This window comes from Homalodisca vitripennis, chromosome X (assembly GCF_021130785.1).
Source record: "Homalodisca vitripennis isolate AUS2020 chromosome X, UT_GWSS_2.1, whole genome shotgun sequence".
NCBI lineage: Eukaryota > Metazoa > Arthropoda > Insecta > Hemiptera > Cicadellidae > Homalodisca > Homalodisca vitripennis.
Genome location: NC_060215.1, coordinates 11,742,679 through 11,770,609, shown reverse-complemented (window position 1 = coordinate 11,770,609; position 27,931 = coordinate 11,742,679). Strand labels below are relative to the sequence as shown.

General features: G+C 36.7%; 1 protein-coding gene across 1 annotated transcript in view; it reads right to left on the bottom strand.

Moving 5' to 3' along the window:
* Nucleotides 1–285: 285 nt before the first annotated feature.
* LOC124368685 overlaps nt 286–27,931 on the bottom strand; it is a 67,876-nt gene continuing 40,230 nt past the window's right edge. The window contains exons 2-3 of the mRNA XM_046825971.1: nt 523–729; nt 286–437 (exon numbers count right to left, since the gene is read on the bottom strand). Coding sequence (XP_046681927.1) covers nt 319–437; nt 523–729 — 326 coding nt within the window. The 3' untranslated portion in view covers nt 286–318. The remainder of the gene's footprint in view (nt 438–522; nt 730–27,931) is intronic.

The following is a 27,931-nucleotide window of genomic DNA, read 5'->3' as shown; positions in this document are numbered from 1 at the left end:
TGGGAATATACTAAAAGGTTCGCATTTGAATTTTGAAAACTTATTAGGAAATCATATTACAGATGTTTTCACACAGTAACGCTGTGTCAGACTGTGTGGACACAATAAAATGTTTTTATGTCATAGTATAACGTTTTTATACCTGTGTGTTCAAAAATGAAATGATTTGAAAAAGCTTGAAATCTATAATAATTTCCTACACGGATTCCAAATTATTTTAAGACAAACATATTAATAGACTATTTTCCAGTCCGCTGTCTATTTTATCTTTCATTTGTCGGAGTGTCTATATATACATTGTTTAACTAGTCACTAGTCTTAACTATGGATACAGAATTGATACCAGCAGGTTGACGTACCGAACGCGTCTTGTAAGAAGGCATTGGTATACGGGTGTACTGAGCTCCGTGACCATCGTCTCTCCCAGACTTGGGAAGCTGAAAAATTTATTCGTTCTTAGAATATAATTGAATCATTCTTACAAACGAATCGTATATTTTCAAGAGGCTGACGGAGGTTTACCGAAGTGGTGATGATGAGGAAGCCCGGCGATAGACGAGCGGGCTGCACGCCGGCGCTGGGAGGCCAGGACCTCGGGTTCGTATTCTCCCCTCAACTCAGCTTCCAGAATATCCCCGGCAGACTGCCGCCTCAGACGACTCGGGGGGATCTCAGGAGTAGATGACCGACCCTGGTCAGGTGTCCGACTCTGCTCTCCTACCTCATCGTCTGTAAACAGGGCTCTCAGACATTCACTGTTAAGCTAGTGACTAAAAAAATAAACAGTGCAAAATATTTATTTTGCCCACAATTAACTGGTTCTGTAATCGACAGGAGAGTGGAAATTTCGTAAACCTCGAGCTTCTGTAAAGTTGATCCTTTATGGAGGAGGCAGAAAAGCAAACTCGAATCTTCTGCGACTGATAATATTAAATTGAACAGTAAAGAAAGTACAAATCTAATGTGGAAATCAGTTTCGTAAAAATTAGAATTTTGTATGAATGTTTTTGTCTGAGAAATGCACAGACAGGATAAGAAACGCGAGGTTGTAGTCTATTTACAGAAGCTGCACAACCCGTAAAGTAAGTAAGACATTGCTATCTTCTAGGTTGGACGTAACATCCGTGTAAAAATATTTCTAACTCAATAATATTCCTAAGATATCTTAGATGTTCATTCAAGAGATAATAAACTGAACCTAGTTAAGCCAGAGTATGCGGGAGGGAGACGGAGCTATCTCGTAATTTGCTCAGCCAATCACAAGTCAGTATAATTTAAAAAAAAGCACTGGATGCCAATTTTTGATAATCTAATGCTGTCGTAGTTGTTGAAGTTTATCTTTCCTTTGTTTATTTCTAAGTGTTCTCTTATTATCTTGGAATAAAACTACTTAATTTTTACAGTGAGTTTTATTTTGTCAAATTCTATTGGGTGTGTCATGTATTTTGCAATAACAATTTTTCATCACGGTGGTTTTAGGCCTAATATGTTGACAAACGCATATAAATATTGACCTGCTTATGTTCCTAACGCAGAATCAGCCGTAACTACATAACATTTCGTAGACATATAGACTGCCCTCAAACGCTACTTAGCTGTCAAACCCTCTTCGATCACCTATATTTGGTTTAAACAGTTCCAAAACTATAAAACTTTATGAAAATGAAATTTGTCACACTTATTCTTTATAAGTTCTTGATCCGTACTAAGAAAGGATTATGGGATAATCAGCCCGTAAGAATGTTAAATACTAAATAGTAATTGTATGTTCGTGTTAGCTACCTAACTTTGACGAAGGTGCTGACCTATCACTCGTTACAATATCACTTAAGACACACACTATCTATTCCTAGATAGATGAAATTTTCCACAGATGGTATTTAAGAGCCATAGCTGCAAAATCAGTAGTGATTACAAAATTTCCCTCTCTTAATTCGTTAAAAATCCCTCTTTCAATTCATGTATGTAAAATAATATGCCGTTTGTATTTTGGGAGACGTGTGGAAATTGGTTAACGTGTACAACCCAAGAAAGGTACGGGGTTTATGAGAACAAAATATTCCACTATAATACTATTCATGTTGCCTAATGGTAGAAATTTATTTGGAGCGTACATATAAAAGCTGCGTACGTATAGAAGCTGAAAAACTGAACCATTCTCACTATTACTTTTTGAGAATTTATCTATTACTATTTAGTTATTTTATTGTTCCGAAACTTAGGAAAGAAAAGATTATAGCAATGAGGGTTACAACTTATATAATGGCAGCCACATCTTTGGATAGGGGAGAATTGCGCATTCGACATTTCAACTAAACGTTAAACTCGAAACATTACAGACACTCCAATGTGACTATGGAATTACTTGTTGGGGTTTGACATACCTAAAAAATCTTAATACTGTAATCATATGTCAAAAACATGTTATTCGGGTCATCGCACGGAAATACAAACATGAATTTTCTTATCCAATTTTTGCCTTCCTCGATTTTACCTTTAAGATATATATTCATGTATACAAAGTTCTTATACACTTTTATGTAAGAAGTAATTCATACATTTCAGATAGCCCTTACAAATCCAAACTGATAAACAATTGTAACTTTTTGTCGCGAAAACCTTGAAACACTTATTTCACTAAAACAACTTTTCTAGGAACACGAATATTTAAACGTATTCCACCTTATTTAAAAGCTAATTACGCAGCAGTTCATTTGTTCAGCAAAGTGCTAAAATATGGTTGTTTACGGTGGATGATATTGAAAATGTAATGTTTAATATACAACTTTAAAAATTGTTCTCAGTATCATTTATGTCTGTTATATTATATACATATATACTTACTTTTTAAAATCATATTTACATTTTGGTAGCGTTCTGTAACACTAATGGTAATTACTGCAACTTTGTTTCTATTCTTATTGGAAAGCATTTTAGTGTTGGATTTGTTTGTATTACAATATTGTATTACAATATTACAATATTACAACAATATCTGAACTACTCTTCTTTTGTAGTTTTGTTGTCAGCTATTCATTTGATGGATCTTAACCAAATTATTACATTATTTTCATTTCATGTGTATACCTTATACTAAAATTGGAATGCGTTTTAACTTAAATTACTTTTCCTGCTCAACATTACTTCAAATGACTGTAGTGTTTCTTAATATTATTTTTGTATTAATTGTAGTTATAAGAAGTGTGCAGAAGTGCCAACCAGACAGACGGTCGAAATGACCATTGCATTTAGTGCTTAATATCTGTTCCTTTCTTTGGACTAAATAAATACTAATTTACTTTTAGAGAGCTAAAGCTCATTTCCTATAAAGGTTAGTGAGGGTAATGTGTTGTTATATTGTATAAATAAAACACTTATTCTTTCTTTCTTTTTTACCTATAATGATGTAAGGATCCTCCGAACAGGCTCGCCTTGTATGAATTCTACTTTGTTTGTCTCCTTTAATATAGAACAGTGTGCCGTTAACCACAAATTCTTCCTAATAGTTTATGTATTCTCAGTCCTATTTAGTCATAGCAGACGAGAAGTTACAGGAGTGGATGATGAAAGTAAATATTCCGGTAAGTCTTTCAAGGTTGTTCGATACCCAAAGAGATTAACAGAAAATATTAACCCGGATGTACACAATTTGAGTTGTAAAGAAACGTATTGGCTCAGAGACCGATCGATATGGTAACTCCTAAAAGCGAGTCTGCAACACACACGAACGATCTTTTACCGGTGAGTAACGATCTATCGATTCATTAGAAGAACCAGAAGATGCTGTTCACCGTCCTGTCAAGTTTCTTCAGTATATTAACCCGCCAAGTATTTCACCTCACAATCCGTGTTTGAAGGTGTATATCTAATAACGTTACTACGGAACCGCATTCTTGCTAGACAGTGCACGCAAGTGTGCACATTTTCTGTTATTTGCAACGGCACAAGGCTGCAAGTTTAGACTTCGCACAGAAATATCACAGTGGCTGTTGGACGAGTAAAACGATCTTCGTTCCCCGTATTCCCATGATTCCTTCAGATTATCAGTTTCAATTTAAAACACTATAGTTCCCAGTCAAACCCTGTTTTTCTATGAGTTATTAAAGTGACCCTTAAACATGGCTGCAGTGGATTTCAGGGGCCGTGTTTCTTTCACGACCACTGTTTGACCTGCTCTCGAATAAGCTCTCCTGACATCTGACGAGTTTTCGAAGTGATGCTGGCACAAAAAATATTGTGTTAAATTTAATTACTGACACGTTTATTACAGTAGTACTTGGCACATAGCAAAATAAGTTAAACAATTTTATGTTTTGATCCCGTAGCAGTTCACCGGTTCTTAGGATGCACATTACTTCACAGATCGTCTGTAATTAATCTCATTATAGAAAATCGTTGTAAAACACAATATTTAAAAATACACAAATACTCATAGACGGAACAATACTAATATTAGCACATGCGTATCGTATATATGAACTTGTTATTTCAATGTGCTTAACTGCCTGTATTTCTGGAAGTTAGTACTTTGGTCTATTTCAGAACCACCCTGCATAATTACAATAAGGACAGGCAAACTAATTAGATCAACCGTCCTATACGACAGGGAACATTCCAATACATTATGAAGCTTTATATGTTTACTGAAGGCGGTGCGTGCCTACACTCAATCGGTGAAGTGTGTCACTAGACATCGACGTGTCTGGCCATGTTTAGTCCAACCTGTCACATTTCACATCGTCACGGAAAACTTAATTGGACATCGCCCAATGGCGCAAACATTATTTTATTGCGTTCTATTCACAGATGCATTGTCTATTGATCACGGACCTGGATACTAAAAACATGTAATATAAATGTTTCCATATCCTACATTCTAGCATTTAACGTTTTATAACTATCGATTGAACTAACTGATCGCAGAGTAGATCAGCCCATTTTACTTTATGCTTTTTTACTTTTTTCTTTGCAATTAGGAATCAATCAATTGGGTAAGTATCAATTGTAAATTAGTATACTTTTCGGATAAAGCTCCAAATCTTACAATATTAATCAACATGTGTATGAAATAGTTTACGAAAATGAGTACTCTACGAAGAGTTGAGTTACCTTATATTAAGTGAACCTGTTGTTCCTGCGGTTATTTTGGACTACTCTTAGATAAAAAATGAACTGAACGAAAAATATTATGAGAGCATTTAGTTGTGACCTCACAAATCAAATAAAACTATGAAGAGTTTATAGTTTAACATAGTTTGGGGATCTACTCGGTACTAGATGAGGTTGCCCGAAGGTAACCCTATTATAAACGGTTACTTACTGGATTTAGTGGTATTAGGTGGGAAATATTCGTAAATGGGCATTTGTTTCTACAATCAACACTTACCACAGTGTGATGTGTGGGACATCATGATAAGGTTGTTTGATATCTCATATGGTTATTTGACTCACAACTCCTTATTGTTTGTTTGAAGGTTATTTTTGACGATGGAAGGATTGTGAAAGAAAAAGGATTTTTCCGGACATTTGCCATCGTTCGGTGAAACAATAAATCAGTAACACTACGTTTCGAGATCTGCAATCTGATCTCTTCTTCAGGTAAAGAACTAACCTAATACATAATTACAAACTAGGTTAAAATAAACAAATCATACCAAAGCGTTGTGGCATGCCTAGTCAGGAACCACAACCGCCATGTTGTTTGTCAACATCACTAACTCTAAAAACATGCAAAAAACATGCACTTAATATAAAACTATACACAACACTAATCATTACAACTGAACTACAGAATACAGGTCACAATACCTCTGCATTCGTCTACCAACAATCTACGACTGATTGTATTTTATTGTTATGCGTGAGGAATTACTAAATAAATAACGCTTTCTAGTACAAATCCTAATGTGTAAAGTTTTTGTAAATGCTGTATTCTAAATAATAATTAAATGAATCTATAAATATTCATTTTAAAACGTAGAAAACCAGGAATCCTAATCATACAAAAGTGGGACGAGAGTAAAAACTCATGTCCGCACATAATGTTTTAGTGCAAGTTTTAGAGCCTACTTTGGGGGTTCACAGTTCTGAATGGCAGTTTGTTAAATATACTTACAGTTATACGAAATACTTACTGATTTGATCACTATAGCACTGTGTAACCTCATGTGATGCTGATCATCACTTCATTACTTATGTTGAAGTTTACAAATATATGTATTACTATATTTGTCCGCATTCCTAAGCCGCCTCTTGGGTGTTCATAAAAACACGTTTATTTGTTTTCTTCCATGTTAAATTTTTTCTAATGTTCACCTTGCTTAATTCTACGGCAGGTGTTTAACGGCCGATTGGCTATATGTTTCTGGTTTCACAAACCCACTTGTTCATGCACAAAAGACACTACATAATATCAGAGTTACCTATGGAATGTTTCAAAGAATTGCAATGATCATTGTTAATCATCTTAAAATCTAATACTAGAAATTACAAAATAAAATACTAACTGTTTAGATAGGAATTTTTCTGCAAATTTCAGAAAAATGATTAATTTATTTAAATAATTCTGTTAAAGACCCAAGAGAAAGGTTGCCAATCTGTGAAATACGAATTGAATAAAGATATATTTCCCCCGGAAAAGGTCTCAGGGGTTGTCCCATGGACGATGATCTAAACGGCTGTCTTAAATTTTTTGAGGAAATAGAAGTGGCTCCTTTTTAAGACGTTTTTTTTTTTAATTATACTCTGAAGTATACTCGTACATAACAAAGTAAAGTAGAATGTTTAATCAGAGTTTGCAAGAGTTGGTGTTTTCTTAGAACCGTCCTCCTTTTAGCCGTAGATATTAAATGTGTTGATTAATATTCTTGGAAATACTATTTTGGGACCTTCAATTGAAATCTAAACGGAGACATGCATTATTTACAAGTATTCCGGCAATCGGTTTGCCGTTGTGGGAAGGTATATTCAATGCGAATCTTGAGTTTTTCTCTGTTTCATACGTTATGTGTTTCTCCACCGTTTTGAAAGTCACCGACTTCGAATCCCCCTCAGACTAGCGTGGACTCCTTCATCCAGGACTCAAGTCTGTGACAGTGTCAATGTTTAAGACGCTGCACTAAGTGAAAGGTGACATCCAACAAAAACTCAACATTCACAGTGATTTTGAGCTGTATACGGCTAAATATCAGTGATCACTGTGTCCATGACATGACGGTAGCACTTAGTGAGAAGCTGCAAAGGACTGAAAACTACTGTTTACGTTACGTTTATGATGTGAGACGAGACCAACACATTACACCGTACTATATTCAGGGAAATATTTTTAAATTAAAAGAACAACGATCAATCAAAATACTAAATTTAATTAATTCAATTTTACAATCTGGATTTCCAAAATATTTTTCAAACTATTTCCAATTTATATCTCATGATAGTGTAAGAAGCACTCGCTCTGGTTCTCGTACCTTTAGAATGCCCCAACACAGGACTGTAGTATTTGATAGATCTTTTCAAGTGATGGGTTGTCGTCTGTGGAACTCCCTCCCCCCAGAAATCACTTCCATTGAGAGAGATCGGCGGTTTGTGGCGGCACTGAGACGTTTGTACCATGAACGGTTGATCGGGGCGGGTCCATCCTAGGGGTCTGTGGGTGTGGTGCTGGCATTGTGTGTGAGGAGTGTGATTGAGACAAAACTGCATATATATTATTTATTTCAAAAATATTCTTATTATATATTTATAAATTATTGTTATTAGGTATTAATTATAGTTTTTGGTTCTTATTAAAAATGGAAGTTGTAATATTATTTTGTGTTATGACTGTATAATTATATTTTTATTTAGAAGTATCATATTTATAATTTTTTAGTGTTTAGATTAATGTTTAATTTAATGTATTTAATAAGGTAGATTAGTGTTAATATTAATTTGGTTAATATTTGTTAATAATTATTGATCAGACAGGTTAAGTGTAAGAAAGGGCCATGAGGCCCTAACTTTGCCTGTTTAAATAAACGAATTTTCATTTCATTTCCATTCACAGTGATGGTTACAATAAACCTCTTATACCCCAGATAATCTCGTATATTTGAGAAATGTTTGTAACTATAGAACAATTACAATTATTCCAACTCTGCGATACGAGAGTAAGGTTTTAATAAAACATTAAAAAGCTGTTAAGGTTTTCAGTAAAGCATTTATTGAAATTAAAATGCTAGCGAGTTGTTGTGTTTTTCATTAATACATTTCTATAGCTATTTATTGCGAATTGTTAATTTCAGAGGTTTCATAATTTTAAATTTGATTTCACTCTGAATCTACCAGTTTTTCAAAATGTTGTGTAATACCACTACCAAAATCGTGTATTTCTAATATAAATAAATTAAAAATTGTAATGATTTAAACGTTAAAATCGAACTGGAACCGAATGGGAAACGGAACAATCCACCTACGTAATAATGCTTGAAATTCCATGTGACTAGTTCAGATACCTTGTTGATCACTTCTTACAACTATTGGGGTTTCGATTGGCAGGGGGAGGGGTCAGAACTTTTCAATTACGGACACAACAAGTTTTGCCAATTATCAACATTTAGTGTTGAAATATTCAATATATCGATGGCTCAGATAATGAGCGCATAGCTTGTAGCTTTATTACTACAGACGCTATGGTTATAGGACATAAAGAGTGACGTGGTTTTAGAAAAATGAGTACACAGAGAAACAAAAATTGGGGATTAAAATAGCTGACTTCATAGAATATATAAATATACATATAAATATATGAATATACGTACATAAATATACATACATACATACACACATATATACGTATGTATATATATATATATATATAATTCAGAGTATATTCCCAACCATCCAACAATAAGAATGCCTCATAGAAGCTGCTTTAAAAATATATTCTGTTATTCGTCTTCCCTGTTTTTGAACAAACGTAACTACAAACAAGTTTCAACAATTCCTAGACTATATTCGTCACGGATAAAAAGTGAATTCGTAAATAACATAATGAGGATTCTATTCATGAACATTAAATAAATTTTTTGATTAATTAAACCCTTACTAAAATTGATTACTTACTATTATTTTCATCTATAAAAACACTATTATTTTACTTTAAATTAATTTTTGAGTTCTTACCTAACCTCAACGCATCCCTGGTCTAGAGAGATCCGCCGGACCATCCCACCATACGACCATAACACATCGGAGAAAATTAGCAGACTTTATCGTCATTTAGTAGGGAAGAACTCAGATAAAACCGAAAGCACGATGTAATACATTATTAATGTGGATAGATTTTCGGGTGCTTGTTTATTAATGCACTGGTATATCCAGGATTGCCAGGCTACTGGGTGTTTGGGTCAGCGGCAACACATTGTTGCTAGGTGCCTCTACCGGCCACTTTTGCAACTAACTCGTATCGAGGTTTCCGAGTCAAGGTTCTCGTGTACTCGAGACTTAAGCTAACATTGTTTCTTTACCTAGCTACAATCTTACTACTACAATGGCACTGTGGTTTATTGGATCCATTCTCCGTCGTTGACCACAGTTTCGTTCGTTTGTTTTGTAATCACCGGCATACACTACTGTAGAATGGCAATACTATTGGCAATTTCAATGTGACAACAAAACTGTGATTTAAAGTTACAACTGTTTGAAAGTCGGGAGATTAAACCTTCAAGGTCTTTTATAGTTAATATTAATTTATACAAATGTAAATGAAATAAGAGCTACATTTTATTTTCTGCAATCATATCGTTGATCGCAATTCGAAGATTGTCTTTCAGTTTGCATTTTAACCTTTTTCACCACCAAGTACCCTGCCCACAAAACCGATTAATTCTGAATGTTCAACTTTCCATAGTTTAATTGAACGGCCCTGGACATTCAGATGGGGCCTCTCTTATTCTGTTTGATAAGATCCTCGCACACGCCAGTGGACCAAGTGAACGGACAGAATAAGACTTAACAATGGATCGGACTATTCTTAAAAACGCATTACTTATTCTACTGAACAGTATATGAGTGTTTAATGATAGTCTGAAGTTGGAGGAGCTTCCCTTACTTTAACTTGTAGCATCAACCTTCACGGTGAACTAGACCCATCGATGGTACAAGAAAGGTAGAGCAGTGTTTAATCTGGAGAGCAATACATTAATGCTGAAAGTTTAATCACATTAAACTGTCTTTGACGTTGGAAAAGCCTCCCTTACTCTGACTTGTACCTTCATTCTTCACGGTGGATTACGTCCATCGACGAAGTAATAAATGTAGAGCCGTGTATAATCTGGAGAACAGTATATTAGTGCTCCAAATTTACACACGAAACTGTCTTTGACGTTGGAGGGCCCTCTTTTACTCTGACTTGTACCATCATCCTTCGCGGTGAACTAAGTCTATCGACGAAGCAAGAAATGTAGAGCCGTGTATAATCTGGAGAACAGTATATTAGTGCTCCAAGTTTACACACGAAACTGTCTTTGACGTTGGAGGGCCCTCTTTTACTCTGACTTGTACCATCATCCTTCGCGGTGAACTAAGTCTATCGACGAAGCAAGAAATGTAGAGCCGTGTATAATCTGGAGAACAGTATATTAATGTTCCAAGTTTAATCACATTAAACTGCCTTTAATGTTAGAGGAGCCTCCCTTGTCCAAGCCTACCACCACTGCCCGTGATTACAACTAATAGACCCATCCACGAAGACTAGATAATTAAGTATAGTCTACCACGTAATTGTATACGTATCTGTCGAGTGACTAAGTGAAATGCTGAACATTGAAAAATAAAATTATGTAAAAGTCATTACACAGTATCCTAGCTTTCTAGAGCTGACCAAACGTTTACTTTTCACTCTCAATTTGACAGTTTCATATGTTAAATATCTATAATTTGTTTTTGGTCAAATAGAAATATGCATATTATTTTGTCACGTCAGAAAAAACAACGATCAAAGTACTACTTCTTGCTTTTTGTAGTGTTAGATTAATTTATAAATTTAGTTGCAAAACCCTACTTATTATTTGGCTGGTTGGGGTCTAATATAAAGTTAATAACACCATAGGGCCAAATAACCGTAGTATTATAAGGGAATTGGTAGATTATATTGGTGAATTAATGAATACTCTAATAAAACCATTATGTGCCAATAAGGTGTAAATCCATCATAAACATTTATTCTAAATTCGAAAACAATGACGAAACAAACTAATGCTACCACACAGTATCTTTTAATGCGTTGTAAAATTATAATTCAGCACTGAGATAAATGCAACTCGACACCAATCAATTTCAGAAAGGCTAAAATGTTCAAATATTTATCGTCAAATCTGAACTGCAGACTGAGAACACAGAATTGTTAAAACAAAATTAACAAACCCAGATAGAAAGCCTTTAAAATGTAACTGGAATCATTTAAGTTTTAATATATTATGTAAAAATATTATTTAATAAATGTATACACAACTATTGTTTGCATTGCATTAATAATCTGTTTTTGAGAACATAAAAACAGATCATATATAATGGTCTATGTCGTGATGTTTCTTTCACATAGTTATAAAATAATTATTGTGTGAGACGCAATCACCTAGATAGATGAAATTAAATCTCTGCTACGTTAGCAAGCGTCCAAACTACACAGATCGGTATGATGACACCCGATGAATTGAAATTTCTCAGAGATGATTTTTTGTTCATATTCTTGGTTTAATATTTGATTTCTGTAGTGCTATATGATATAGGTTACATATGTTATAACAGACTACAATGCTACCGGTTTTAGAATAAAAATGTTTTATTGTTTTACATCTACATGACAACTTTAGTGGTTGATACAAATCCACCAATGCTCGTACGCACACACCCATAAAATATGAACAAATATTAAATATAATAGTTATTTACATTTTGCAAATTTATAACACCAAAATATTTCGTTCCATTCCGATAACCTCAGATTTAACTGTGATTTATGAATTATTACCTCTGGATATGGCAGTTCTTTATTACTAAGTTTGTAAATAAATAATTTGACATAATTAATACTAAAAGTCATCTAAAATGACTATCAATAGAACTGCTTACTTTTAACTTGGAAAGTCTTGGTCGGGATTCTACCAGTAGTTAACCTAGTGTCAAGTAAGCAAGACTAGGAAGTTTATATGTTGCAGATGTTAAAATCAAAGGCTCCTTTTTATTATGATACACACGACAACTCTAAGTGTAATACAAACGTAAGCCTGTATGTAAATTGCCTAACCCCAGGAATACAGGCGCTCCTGGAGACAGATACAGTATTCGTAATAAAAAAGAGTAAGTATTAAAGACAAGACATGAAAGATACGATAAAGTGTATGAGTTAACATAACTTTTTACCTTTAGCATTCACTTAACAAATACTCTTACCGATCAAAGAGATCTACCTGTAGTACTCCCAATTCTATTAACCTGAACAGCATTAAAACTCACAGATACACCCACTGACCAATGAGATCTACCTGTAGTACTCCCAATTCTATTAACCTGAACAGCATTAAAACTCACAGATACACCCACTGACCAATGAGATCTACCTGTAGTACTCTCAATTCTATTAACCTGGACAGCATTAAAACTCACAGATACACCCACTGACCAATGAGATCTACCTGTAGTACTCCCAATTCTATTAACCTGAACAGCATTAAAACTCACAGATACACCCACTGACCAATGAGATCTACCTGTAGTACTCCCAATTCTGTTAACCTGAACAGCATTAAAACTCACAGATACACCCACTGACCAATGAGATCTACCTGTAGTACTCCCAATTCTATTAACCTGAACAGCTTTAAAACTCACTGATACAACCACTGACTGACCAATAAGATCTACCTGTAGTACTCTCAATTCTATTAACCTGAACAGCATTACAACTCACAGATACACCCACTGACCAATGAGATCTACCTGTATATACCCACTGACCAATGAGATCTACCTGTAATACTCTAAATTCTATTGACCTGAGTAGCCCTTCATCTCACAGATGCACCCAATGACCAATGAGATCTACCTGTATTACTCCCAATTCTATTAACCCGAGAACAGCATTACAACTCACAGATACACCCACTGACCAATGAGATCTACCTGTATATACCTACTGACCAATGAGATTTACCTGTAGTACTCTCAATCCCATTAACCTGAGCAGCATTAAAACTCACAGATACACCCACCGATTAACGAGATCTACCTGTAGTACTCTCAATTCTATTAACCTAAACAGCATTACAACTCACAGATACACCCACTGACCAATGAGATCTACCTGTATATACCCACTGACCAATGAGATCTACCTGTAGTACTCCCAATTCTATTAACCTGAACAGCATTACGACTTCACAGATACACCCACTGACCAATGAGATCTACCTGTAGTATTCCCAATTCTATTAACCTGAACAGCATTAAAACTCACAGATACACCCACTGACCAATGAGATCTACCTGTTGTACTATCAATTCTATTAACCTAAACAGCATTACAACTCACAGATTTTAGCAATGATCACTGACCAATGTGATCTACCTGTATATACCCACTGACCAATGAGATCTACCTGTAATACTCTAAATTCTATTGACATGAGCAGCCCTTCATCTCACAGATACACCCACTGACCAATGAGATCTACCTGTAGTATTCCCAATCCTATTAACCTGAACAGCATTAGAAACTCACAGATACACCCACTGACCAATGAGATCTACCTGTAGTACTCTCAATTCTATTAACCTAAACAGCATTACAACTCACAGATACACCCACTGAACAATGAGATCTACCTGTTGTACTATCAATTCTATTAACCTAAACAGCATTACAACTCACAGATTTTAGCAATGATCACTGACCAATGTGATCTACCTGTATATACCCACTGACCAATGAGATCTACCTGTAATACTCTAAATTCTATTGACATGAGTAGCCCTTCATCTCACAGATACACCCAATGACCAATGAGATCTACCTGTATATACCCACTGACCAATGAGATCTACCTGTAGTACTCCCAATTCTATTAACATGAACAGCCCTTCATCTCACAGATACACCCAATGACCAATGAGATCTACCTGTAGTACTCTCAATTCTATTAACCTAAACAGCATTACAACTCACAGATACACCCACTGACCAATGAGATCTACCTGTAATACTCTAAATTCTATTAACATGAACAGCCCTTCATCTCACAGATACACCCACTGACCAATGAGATCTACCTGTTGTACTATCAATTCTATTAACCTAAACAGCATTACAACTCACAGATTTTAGCAATGATCACTGACCAATGTGATCTACCTGTATATACCCACTGACCAATGAGATCTACCTGTAATACTCTAAATTCTATTGACATGAGCAGCCCTTCATCTCACAGATGCACCCAATGACCAATGAGATCTACCTGTAGTACTCCCAATCCTATTAACCTGAACAGCATTAGAACTCACAGATACACCCACTGACCAATGAGATCTACCTGTAGTACTCTCAATTCTATTAACCTAAACAGCATTACAACTCACAGATACACCCACTGAACAATGAGCTCTACCTGTTGTACTATCAATTCTATTAACCTAAACAGCATTACAACTCACAGATTTTAGCAATGATCACTGACCAATGTGATCTACCTGTATATACCCACTGACCAATGAGGTCTACCTGTAATACTCTAAATTCTATTGACATGAGTAGCCCTTCATCTCACAGATGCACCCAATGACCAATGAGATCTACCTGTATATACCCACTGACCAATGAGGTCTACCTGTAATACTCTAAATTCTATTAACATGAGTAGCCCTTCATCTCACAGATACACCCAATGACCAATGAGATCTACCTGTAGTACTCCCAATCCTATTAACCTAAACAGCATTACAACTCACAGATACACCCAATGACCAATGAGATCTACCTGTAGTACTCTCAATTCTATTAACCTAAACAGCATTACAACTCACAGATACACCCACTGACCAATGAGATCTACCTGTAATACTCTAAATTCTATTGACCTGAGTAGCCCTTCATCTCACAGATGCACCCAATGACCAATGAGATCTACCTGTAGTACTCTCAATTCTATTAACCTAAACAGCATTACAACTCACAGATACACCCACTGAACAATGAGATCTACCTGTAGTACTCCTGATTCTATTGACCTGAGCAGGCCTTTATCTCATAGATACACCCACCGATTAATGAGATTGATTTATTTATTATTTATTTTTTATTTATTTATACGGCATACACCATTTTACAAGAAATGTTAAATCCGATTCAACAAGAGAGAAATTATTATATAATACAGTACAACAAGCAATAATATATTCAAAAGGTAACAAGCAACAAATAAATAACACCAACTATATGAACAATTAAAAAATTATGGCAATAATCACAGCAACGATTTATATGTGTGTGGGGGCGTGAGGGTTGTGTGTGTGCGTATAATATATGTATGCGTGTATAATTAAATATAACCTGCAGTAGATTATGAAGTTTCGACAAGTAATAATGTATCCTATAATATATAATAACAAGCAATAAATACATTTATAATATTTAACAAGCAATAATTATAAAACTTCTTATTACAGTATAATCACGATGCCAGAATGTGTGGAGAAGAATCACTCATGCACTTAACTTTTGTCATCACACTGATATGTGACCCTCTAAAGGCGTCACCAATCACTCATCACTAACTCCATCATTTGCAGTAAGAAGGCGCACGGCTTGGCTACGAAATCGAGCCACACCAGGAGAGAAAAAGTCCACAGATCCACCTATCTCATTTCCGAGTTGAAAAAGGCGTGGGAGCGTACTGCGTTGCTGGTATAACGTAGAGTACTGAAGCCTCTCAAACAAATCCTGGGATCTTGTACGACCAGGAATGTGTAAAGGAAGCTCCTGTAACAGCTCAGGGCAGCCCCCAAAACCATTGATCAACTACATGAGGAGAACTGAGTCTTGAATCCTTCTGCGAATGTCTAAGTCATGAAGACGGAAGTGAGACTTCATTAGTGGTACAGGGACTTCAAGGTAGTTGTATCCCATTCGGCAGCCAACAACTCTGATGAATCGGAGATCTACCTGTTGCACTCTCAATTCTATTAACCTGAACAGCATTACAACTCACAGATACACCCACTGACCAATGAGATCTACCTGTAGTACTCCCAATTCTATTAACCTGAACAGCTTTAAAACTCACAGATACACCCACTGACCAATGAGATCTACCTGTAGTACTCCCAATTCTATTAACCTGAACAGCTTTAAAACTCACAGATACACCCACTGACCAATGAGATCTACCTGTAGTACTCCCAATTCTATTAACCTGAACAGCTTTAAAACTCACAGATACACCCACTGACCAATGTGATCTACCTGTATATACGCACTGACCAACGAGATCTACCTGTAATACTCTAAATTCTATTGACCTGAGTAGCCCTTCATCTCACAGATACACCCAATGACCAATGAGATTTACCTGTAGTACTCTCAATCCCTATATTAACCTGAACAGCATTAAAACTCACAGATACACCCACCGATTAATGAGATCTACCTGTTGTACTCTCAATTCTATTATCCTAAACAGCATTACAACTCACAGAAACACCAACTGACCAATGAGATCTACCTGTATATACCATTGACCAATGAGATCTACCTGTAGTACTCCCAAATCTATTAACCTGAACAGCATTACAACTCACAGATACACCCATTGACCAATGTGATATGCCTGTATATACCCACTGACCAATGAGGTCTACCTGTAATACTCTAAATTCTATTGACATGAGTAGCCCTTCATCTCACAGATGCACCCAATGACCAATGAGATCTACCTGTAGTACTCCCAATCCTATTAACCTGAACAGCATTAAAACTCACAGATACACCCACTGACCAATGAGATCTACCTGTAGTACTCTCAATTCTATTAACCTAAACAGCATTACAACTCACAGATACACCCACTGAACAATGGGATCTACCTGTAGTACTCCTGATTCTATTGACCTGAGCAGGCCTTTATCTCACAGATACACCCACCGATTAATGAGATCTACCTGTTGCACTCTCAATTCTATTAACCTGAACAGCTTTACAACTCACAGATACACACACTGACCAATGAGCAGTGGGTGTTTGTGTTGTGTTGGTACCTGAATGCTTGGTTGTGTCTTTGGTTGCTCTGGCGAAATTACGTTACCACTTGTTATATTAATCTCATGGACTCTTTATTGACACTGATCTGTGAGTAGATTGTATGTATGTGTTCCACTTTGTTTGGACGAATAGTTAAATACTGGACAATTCAATAACCAATTGCTACCGGAATAAATAACACCATTATCCAACCTATGTTGTAAATAACCTACGTCACGTCTCTGTCACTCACCTTGTGTCAGCACTACAGACAGACTGCGGACGAGACCTGCGCAACCTTTTTGCCACGGCTTCTGAATCGCTCTTCGTCACTGGTGCTTGTACTATATAAATACGCGGTTTGTAAGTTCGTCTGGTGGGTGGTGTTGTTGGTCTTTCAACTTTGAGGTGGATCGAGTAGCCTCAGATCTGAATTCATCGACTTACTACCTTGCATACAATATAAGATATTCGTCTGTTCAGTCACAGATATCACATTCTTACACATCATATAACCTGGTGACATGAACTCTTATACCACAGTCGACACTACAACATGCAAAGTCTGTATGAAGAAAGTGTTGGACACCGAGGATGGTCTCCAGTGCGGACTCTACCTGCCAGGGATGGTTCCATATAAAATGTGTGGGAGTCACAAAAAACCGAGTATCTCATTATGCTAGTAACACAAATAACAAATGGTAATGCCTGAGAGTTGACTGCCTTCCTCATGGTTCCAATCCATCCCAACAACTTATTAATAAAATGGATGAGTTGCTAAATAAGTTTTCGCTTCTTGCAACTAAGGATGAGGTGAAGTGCATAACGGAAGGGCTTCAAGAAATAAAAAACTGATATTAATAATCTGAATACCAAATTAATTCCCTTGAGGCCTCGCCTTAGGAAAGCTTGAAGGTGAAGTCCTTGAGCTAAAAAACATAGCTGCTGATACAGTGCTTCATGCACCTTTCGAAGGTATTCTTGAGGAATTTAACGGACAGGCAGCGCCGCACACGCAATGCAATCGTTCTTGGTTTAAGGGAGTGTGAGTCATCATCACCTGCGGCTGTTAGGGAGCATGATAGAGGTCTCATAGAGCGTATTCTGGGGTGCTGTGGACTTGCTTCATCTTTGAATGGGACTCGGTTCTTCAGAATTGGGAAAATTACTGATAACAGACCCCGAGCTGTCAAGCTTTGCCTCCCGTCGGAGGATGATGCCATTACACTCTTCCGAAGTTTTGGCGTTGGTAAGGATTCGGATAGGGAGTTGACAGATGTCTCTCTTGCTCATGATCGTACCTTGAAAGAAAGGCAGTACCTCTCCGACTTACGGGAGAAGCTTAAGTCTCGTACTGAATCAGGGGAGCCTGACTTGACCATTAAATATGTAAGTGGAATACCCAAGATAGTTAAAAAAAAACTAATTTACTTCCAACGGCAAAACAAGATTAAATGTTTATTTCCAAAATGTTAATGGACTCCGAACCAAACTTCTTGACGTAAAAAATGCTTTGGCTTGCAACGTCTACGATATCCTACTACTGTGCGAAACAAACCTGTCTCCAGATATATCTAACTCTGAATTACAGCCTGTTAATAATTATATTGATTTATCGTAGAGATAGAAGCACGTACTCTAGCGGCAAGATTTCAGGTGGTGGGGTATTGGTGGCCATCAGTAATAGTATCCAGTCAACATGAAATAATACATAATACACCCATAGAAAGTCTCTTTATTTCATTACCTAGTTACAGACTTATTCTGAACTGCGTCTACATTCCCCCGGGTCAACCAGTCTCAACGTATGAAGTGTTCTGTGAATCAGTCGATGAGGTTGTCTCCTCTTTTCCGTCATCTTCATTGGTATTGGCGGGTGACTTCAACATCGCTACTTATGACACCGGTTCATTCGAGCAGCCCTCAGGCGACCGACCGAAGAGGGAGCTTCTTGAAAATCTCTCAGAGTTGCACTCGTTGGACCAAATTAACCATGTAAGGAACTTTAGGCAAGTGACTTTGGATCTGGTCTTTAGTAGCATCAAACCTGTATCCGTCTACAATGCTGATGACCCATTGGTTGAAGCTGACCCTCATCCACCCTCCGTTATCTTTTTCTCTGCCTGTCATGAGAGGGACTCTTCCTGCTAGATACGTCACTTTCCCAAATCTTCGTAAATGCAACCTTCAAGCGGCTTCAGATATGCTTTTCTGAAGTGGATCTTTCCTTCATTTATGAGCAAACCTAACATCCAGGAGAATTTCAATAAAATGGCTGCAATTCTTGGCAACATTTGTATTAAATGCAGTCCACTAAAACGAATTGGGACTTCACCCTTCCCGAAATGGTTCTCCAGGGAGTTTGATTTAATCTGGTGATACAGAAGAAGATTGCACATAAGCGTTATAAGCAGTCATTTCAACCATCAGCTACTCACGCTTCTGTTCATTACGTCATGCTTGCAAGATACACAGCCGGACTTGTTACAGAAAATTACTTGATCCACATAGAGAACTCAATCCGCATAATCCAAAACAGTTTCTGGAGTTTTGCTCGTTCCTCTGGAGAAAAATCTGGTATACCATCTATTGTAACTCTTGGCGATCGTTCCTCACTCGATCCGCAGGAAAGGGTTGATTTGTTCTCCGAATTCTTTTCATCTGTTTTTCTCACAGCCTGCAACTGCATGCCCCCCCTTTAATTTTAATTCCGCTTCTTCCTTGGCAAGTATCTCCTTCTCGGCCTCGGAAGTCTTGGGGGTCCTCAGGTGGCTCGACGTGAGGAAGGGTGCCGGCCCCGATAGCATCACACCGTCCCTTCTACAACACTGCAGCAACCTCTTGGCCCACCCCCTTGACCTTCCTATTTAACACATCTATTTTGCTTGGAAAATTTCCAGATACTTTTAAAGTGGGGCATATTGTCCCAATATTAAAGGGTGGCAGCCCCTCGAAAGTGGAGAAATATAGATAGACCAATCACAATTATCTCTGCACTTGGGAAGGTGTTTGAAATGCTTATTCTCTCTCGTCTCAAAACCATTTGTGAGGTCTCTGACTTGCCCTAATCAGCATGGATTCACCTCCTCTAGATCTACAGTAACCAATTTACTGGTATTTGAAGATGCCATATTATCAGCAATGAGGGAAGGGAGGCAGTTGGATGTGGCCTTCGTTGATTTCGCCAAGGCGTTTGACAAAGTCGAATCACTCTATCCTCATATGTAAGCTGAAAGCTTATGGGATCCATGGCCCACTGCTCTCATGGCTCCATGATTACCTGCGGGACCGACGCTTGAGGGTGAAACTGCCGGGCTCTATATCCAGAGAATTTCCTCAAACCTCGGGTGTACCACAAGGCTCCTTGCTCGGCCCTTACTTATTCACTGCATTCATCAACGACCTTACGTCCATCCTGCTAGTAGAGGCCCTTCTCTTCGCAGATGATGTCAAGATCTTCACAGTAATCTCTCACCCAGATGATTTTGCAAGGTTTCAGACTAGCCTTAATAGTGTCCTTGATTGGTGCAATACAAGCAACATGAAGTTGAACTCTTCCAAGTGCTCTGTGATGACCTTTGGCCGGTTGCGCGACCCACGCTATTTCCAGTACACCTTGGATGGCCGAGCTCTGGATAGGGTGTTCACGGTGAGGGACTTGGGTGTTACCTTCTCTGCTGATTTCTCCTTTAACGCTCACGTGGATGATCTGTGCAGACGGGCATACAGGATGTTGGGGTTCATCTCAAGGTCGACTCGTGGCATGACGAGCCCTGTTGTTTTAAAAACGCTTTATTCTTCCTTTGTGCGGCAACTACTGGAATATGCTAGCCCCGTTTGTTCACCCTACCACTTGACTCTCATCCGGAAAACTCGAGGATGTCCAGAGGAGGTTCTTAAGGCTGGTGGGAACGAGGCGGGGACATCAATTCAGGGAGGTTCCTCTCGCGGATCTGCAGAACGAGCTACTCCTACCAGATCTCCTAGCCAGACGAAAGGCTGCAGATGTCCTGTTCCTTGCCAAATTGCTGAATGGTCTGCTGGATTGTCCTTCTCTCCTCGCACAAGTGGATATCCGCATTCCTTCAGCTACTCGGTCGCGTGATCTGTTCGGCAGGCGTCACTCTCGGCGTGATTATGACTTCCATGGTCCCCTCGCCCGAATGATGAGGCTGGGAAATAACTTCTGCCACCTTGTCGATCTTTTTCACGACAGTGCTTCGACCATCCGGGGAAGAGTGCTGGCATCCCTCCGCTGTCCTGAGTAGAAACAAAATTTCTAAATCTTTAAATGTTATAGTAATTTATTTCATTGTTATGCTTGTTACCCCTCATATTGATTGTTGTCCTTACTGAATAGTTTACTGCTTTGTTGTTATGTGTTATGCTATTTGTTGTTACTGTTACTTGTATTATTAATTGTTGTATGAAAAATATTTATGTAGTTGTTTTGTTAGATTGTCACTGTCAACTTTATTGTTATTTAACTCATTGTTTCTTTCTTTCAGTTGATATTTAAATATACCACCCGCTTGTACTTTGGCTTGTTTGCCGTTGGAATGTAATAAAAAAATAAAAATAATAATAAAATGAGATCTACCTGTAGTACTCTCAATCCCATTAACTTGAGCAGCATTAAAACTCACAGATACACCCACCGATTAATGAGATCTACCTGTTGTTCTCTCAATTCTATTAACCTAAACAGCATTACAACTCACAGATACACCCAATGACCAATGAGATCTACCTGTTGTACTCTCGTTGTACTCTCAACTATATTAACCTGAACAGCATTAGAACTCACTGATACACCCACTGACCAATGAGATCTACCTGTAATACTCTCAATTCTATTAACCTGAACAGCATCACAACTCACAGATACACCCAATGACCAATGAGATCTACCTGTAGTACTCTCAATTCTATTAACCTGAGCAGCATCACAACTCACAGATACACCCAATGACCAATGAGATCTACCTGTAGTACTCTCAATTCTATTAACCTGAGCAGCATTAGAACTCACAGATACACCCACTGACCAATGAGATCTACCTGTAGTACTCTCAATTCTATTAACCTGAACAGCATCACAACTCACAGATACACCCAATGACCAATGAGATCTACCTGTAGTACTCTCAATTCTATTAACCTGAGCAGCATTACAACTCACAGATACACCCACTGACCAATGAGATTTACCTGTAGTATTCTCAATTCTATTAACCTGAGCAGCATCACAACTCACAGATACACCCAATGACCAATGAGATCTACCTGTAGTACTCTCAATTCTATTAACCTGAGCAGCATCACAACTCACAGATACACCCAATGACTAATGAGATTTACCTGTAGTACTCTCAATTCTATTAACCTGAGCAGCATTAGAACTCACAGATACACCCACTGACCAATGAGATTTACCTGTAGTACTCTCAATTCTATTAACCTGAGTAGCATCACAACTCACAGATACACCCAATGACCAATGAGATTTACCTGTAGTACTCTCAATTCTATTAACCTGAGCAGCACTTCACAACTCACAGATACACCCAATGACCAATGAGATCTACCTGTAGTATTCTCAATTCTATTAACCTGAGCAGCATTACAACTCACAGATACACCCACTGACCAATGAGATCTAACTGTAGTACTCCTGAAGATTCTATTGACCTAAACAGCCTCACAACTCACAAATACTCTCACTGACCAATAAAATATACCTGAAACATTCTCTCAAAATACAACAGTTCAAAATGTTGTACCATAGTATGAGAAAGTTTTAATCAAACCCTACCAGCGGTTATTATAAAACAAAAACATAGAGTAATTCTATTTAAAAATATGGTTACCATATTCGCGTAACTATATATACTGTTAAGAACAGTAAAAATAGTTTAAAATAATTCGTCTAAATAAAATGTGGGTTTGTTTTCACTAAATTTCATCTATTTTTTTAGTTTTTCAGATAAAATATCTCTTGTAAAAGTACCATTTACGAAGAGATTTAAGTTGTAATTGAGAAGCGCGGAGGGCTTCGGATTTGAAAATATACTATATTGCCACACTGTATTGGGTACAATCAAAAAAATTTAAAAGATATAGTATTACTTATTAAAAGATACATAGATTTCTCAAACTCTACAAATTATTATTTTTATTAGGTATCTTGAGGTAGGTTTGATTAATTTTCTATCACAAACATACACACACACCCCCGACATTTTACTTTTGTCCTTTACATTTTTAAATACCATTTTATGGATAAATAGAACGAGGAATAATCTGAAATAAAATACAGTACGTTACAGATCTAGCAATCTATAAAAAATATCGGCCAGACATCACTGTCTCAAAAATGTTTTTAAATGATCTTCGACATGCTCGCTTACAATATAAGAGTCAATATTCCTATCTCACGATCAGAAAGTTCACTCTTGGCTTTGTAATTCTTCCTATGTCTATAATAAAATCAATAGGAAAATAATCACAATCAATCAAATTATGGTTACCTCTTCAAATTACTCGTATACCTTTGTATAGAGGGACTAGAAACATAAAGTAATATGTAAACTATTTTATACCGTGTTAACAATTTTGAGAGCCATTCTCCTGAAGGTGAGGCACTAAATTAGCATTTTAATGAGGGAAGTTGTGGTCTATCAGATTCTCTTAGCCAGGAATGTTTAAGTAGTAGAGTTTAGTCTCCTAAACTGGCTGGGATGGTACTCGAAGAAAGAGAGAAGCTCTCGACTTCAGAGCGAGTACGCTGTAACACGGTGACAACTGAAATCTGATAGCTTTCAAGAGAACGAGACGAAACAATGTCGAAACAGCTTCATTAGGAGGAGTATCTAGCCTTTGCTCAACCGAGTTTTCCGAATTTTATGGTAACGGGTATTAATTTATGAAAGGAACAGTCCGTTGTAACTCTGAGGAATGGAATAAAACTAGTGAGATCCTCTCTAGTGAGCAAGATGACCGCTGGAGCACGACCGTCAGGTAAGTTAAGGACGATCGATGACCTCTTTCCTGCAATACAGTGAGCTACGGATTCTGGAGCTACGTCGGCACGATTTGACAAAGCGTGTCACGTTGATGATCTTGTGCGAGTCCAAAGTGCCACGTTATCCTCATGAATACAACTCGTCTATCTCCTCGTGGATACACCTGGATACTCCGTCCATGGTCCTAGCGTCTCCCGCTTCTTCACGCGACTGTCTAGAGACAGACATCTCGAAACGCTATCAAGAATTTCGAGAGGTAGCGTCCCATCTGGGATTTTTCTTTTTTTTCTGGGACTTGAGGTAGTAAGAGTCGTGCCCGACGAATTTCAAACAGTTCTGACTTCGGGGATATCTCAACAGTTCGAGAAAATTGGCATTTTGGACGCTCTCAGTTTACCAGTGTGGTACACTTTTCTCCGCAATCCCTCACCTCAGAGCTGACACGGATCGGTCTCTCAAACCGTATGACCCGTTACCACGTAGGTGGCTGCTAAGGCGTAGTGGATACCGTGTGTATTGTGCAACTTCAGCTTCCTTGAGAAACCTCGGTTGAGCAAAGAGTAAACACTCCTCCTAATGAAGGTGTTTCGACGTTGCTTCGTCTCTTCAGACACAGATAGACAACAGATTTCAGCTTAAAGTGTGTTACAGCATACTCTGTTGAAGATTGAGAGCTTCTCTGTTCGAGTACCATCCCAGCCAGTGTAAGAGACTAAACTCTACTACTAGAATTTTCAAATAAGAAAAATACCAGGTATCTGCTCAAAAACCTTTTCCAACCCTTCCTCTTGTTGCATGCGAATTGCGAAGTGCAAGACTTGCTGCAAATATCTGTATTTTTAACCAGGAAAATGCATGAGGAAATTTAAAGAAATTTACTGTTTTTAGCACTGCTTATATTTCAATTTTCACTTCTGAATTATTTTCTGACGCTTTTAAAAATTAGGCGTGTTGTTAAAAGTAGGACGCGTAATTTTTAAGATTTTGTGAAAATTAACCGGTATGTGCTAGCCACATCATCAATCCGTCTTAGAAGAACCTTTCGGAAATGAAATACTCTGCAAATTAATAATTAGTTAAACAATTTCCATAAAAGGAAATTTGAATTGTTTATTCAGTGCAAGAAGACTTGCATCTACTCGTATGTACGCTATGGAAACAAGAATCAATAATGAACACAAAATTAGAGCTTGTTTACCCCACCCCCCCTCCCCCACTTATCCATCTGTAACCACTTACAAGTCAGTAGAGGGGTGGGGAGTAATTGATCACCCATTACTTGTATAATGTATTATACAGAATCGACTATGAGAGGCGGACAGCGTTTAGATAATCGATTTCCATTTAGAAATCCATTTTCTGTTTGTATGAAATATGTTCAATGTTGTGCTGTAGCGAGGACTGGGAAAAGGAGATTAAATTTCCCTCGCCATTAACACATTTAAAATGGCATCGAATTGTGCTTCACGTAAAAATGGACACATGCTCCGTAATAACACAAAAATTGTGCTTATATTTTTCAAAAAATATGCCACCACAGTAATTCCTAATTAAATGTTTTGGAGGACCCATAAAACTTGGACTAGCCTTTGGCAAATCCCTTTGTCGTAGTAATGTTTGTATTTAGGTTTGGAAAATAAAACAATCAAGGGCATTTTATATATATATATATATATATATATATATATATATATATATAAAAGTATAGAAGTATTTGTATAGTTCTAATTATAAAAACAGTAAACACATAATTCAACATTACATACTTACTCAATAATACAATCTTGGAGGAAATCATCTGTAGGAAGTCGAAAAGAAAAGTTATCGCGTTTTCACTTTAGTAGTGTGCACTTATTAAAGTGTATAAGTTAAAGTAATAATATATAAGTTATAATGTATAAGTTAAAAATAAAATATACTTTGTTTAGATTTGAAGTACATTAACTTCATTAAATGGGTAATAAACACGCAAACTTGTTAACCAAAACTTTTCTAGAATTTAATTCCGAAGAGAATAATGTAAAGTAGGCTAATAATAAGCAAACACTAAGTTTAAAAAAATAGTATTTAATTAAATGAACACACGAAAAATAAGACAGAAAATGCAATATCTGTTTATTAAATAAACAGAATTTGTCTGATATTTCAGAAATGGATGGTCTTACAGGTCTAGAACGTATTTTATTCAATTTTCCAGTTACTTTTACATAAAATCTAATAAATTGAACAACTTTAAGCCATAAAAACATCAGTTTCCCTTTCTTTCTGTCCTTCCCTAGAAAATCGGGCGAAATGTTTCACTAACCGAAGCCTACTGACAAAGGGTTTCCGGACATATGTTTATATGAACTTTTTTCATTATTTTTATGACAGGAAATCACCTGAGAAGTTTGTCGGGTTACTCGTGGGACACCCTGTATAGTATTCTAGCTATCCAAATTTGTAGGAAGAATGTGCACTCTGGAAGCAAATTTTACTAAACTGTTAAATAACAATGAGTACCTTGAATTTTCTCTCGATCAATTAATATGTAAAAATAAACTATTTGAACCTAGTCAAATTTACATCTTGTTACATCGTGTTACATTTGCACTTATTTTCGAAATTGTTGCACATTTTAATTTGTTGGTGCATTCAAGTTCAATATAGACTAATAATATCTCTGAAGAATTAGTAACTCCGAGTTTTCCTTATATATATATATATATATATATATATATATATATATATATATATATATATATATATATATATATATTATACTTCTAGTATAAAATTTGTATATAAGTATTAAAATTTAATTTCTTTAAATTTTTGGCGTATTATTTTGTTATTACTAGTTATTGAGATAAAATTGAAATATCATGTACATTACTTGTAGCAGGTAGCTTAGTTATCTATGTAAAACTTTTAGGTTAAACTCAATTGTCTTTTTTGTTATATCTTTTGTTAAACTGACACACTACTACAAATTGCGGTGTGTTTATTTCCTAGTTTTATATGTTTAACTATATTAGTATAGTTGTAGAGAAAATACATTCATAATTGTATTTAAGATGTTTAAATTCTTATTTCATATATATTTTTAAGTCGGATATCGTGAAGGAAACAGGATTTTACCGAATATTTGCCAACTCCAGCGATACAAGAAATCAGCAACACATTATCACCGTACGACGGGAAATGTCCGAGGGATATATCCCTCCTTCACAGCCCTTCCTCCGTCAAAAGCAAACTCCAAACAGTAAATTCATTCTTGGGTCGTACACTTCAGAGCTCCTTTACATTGCACATATTTTAAATCTCTAATAATTCTTATTGGTATTCGCAAACTGTTGACAAAAATGTGTTACAATAATCAAAACTTTCTCGTACATACCGGCTGCTTGCAAACATACATACGTATGAAGAACATTACAAATTAACTGTGGGGTACCGTATGTAATCATTTGTATTTGGTATAAAATTAAATTGTACTGTATAACTTTCGGCACGAATTGTTGGTACACGTAAAGTTGTGCTATTTAGCTAAGCATCTTGTTTAGATTAGTTTGAGCATTTATAAATCATATAAATTTAACCAGATTCATTACAGTCGTTTTGCTAAAATAAATATGTTTTTCATAAATAACGT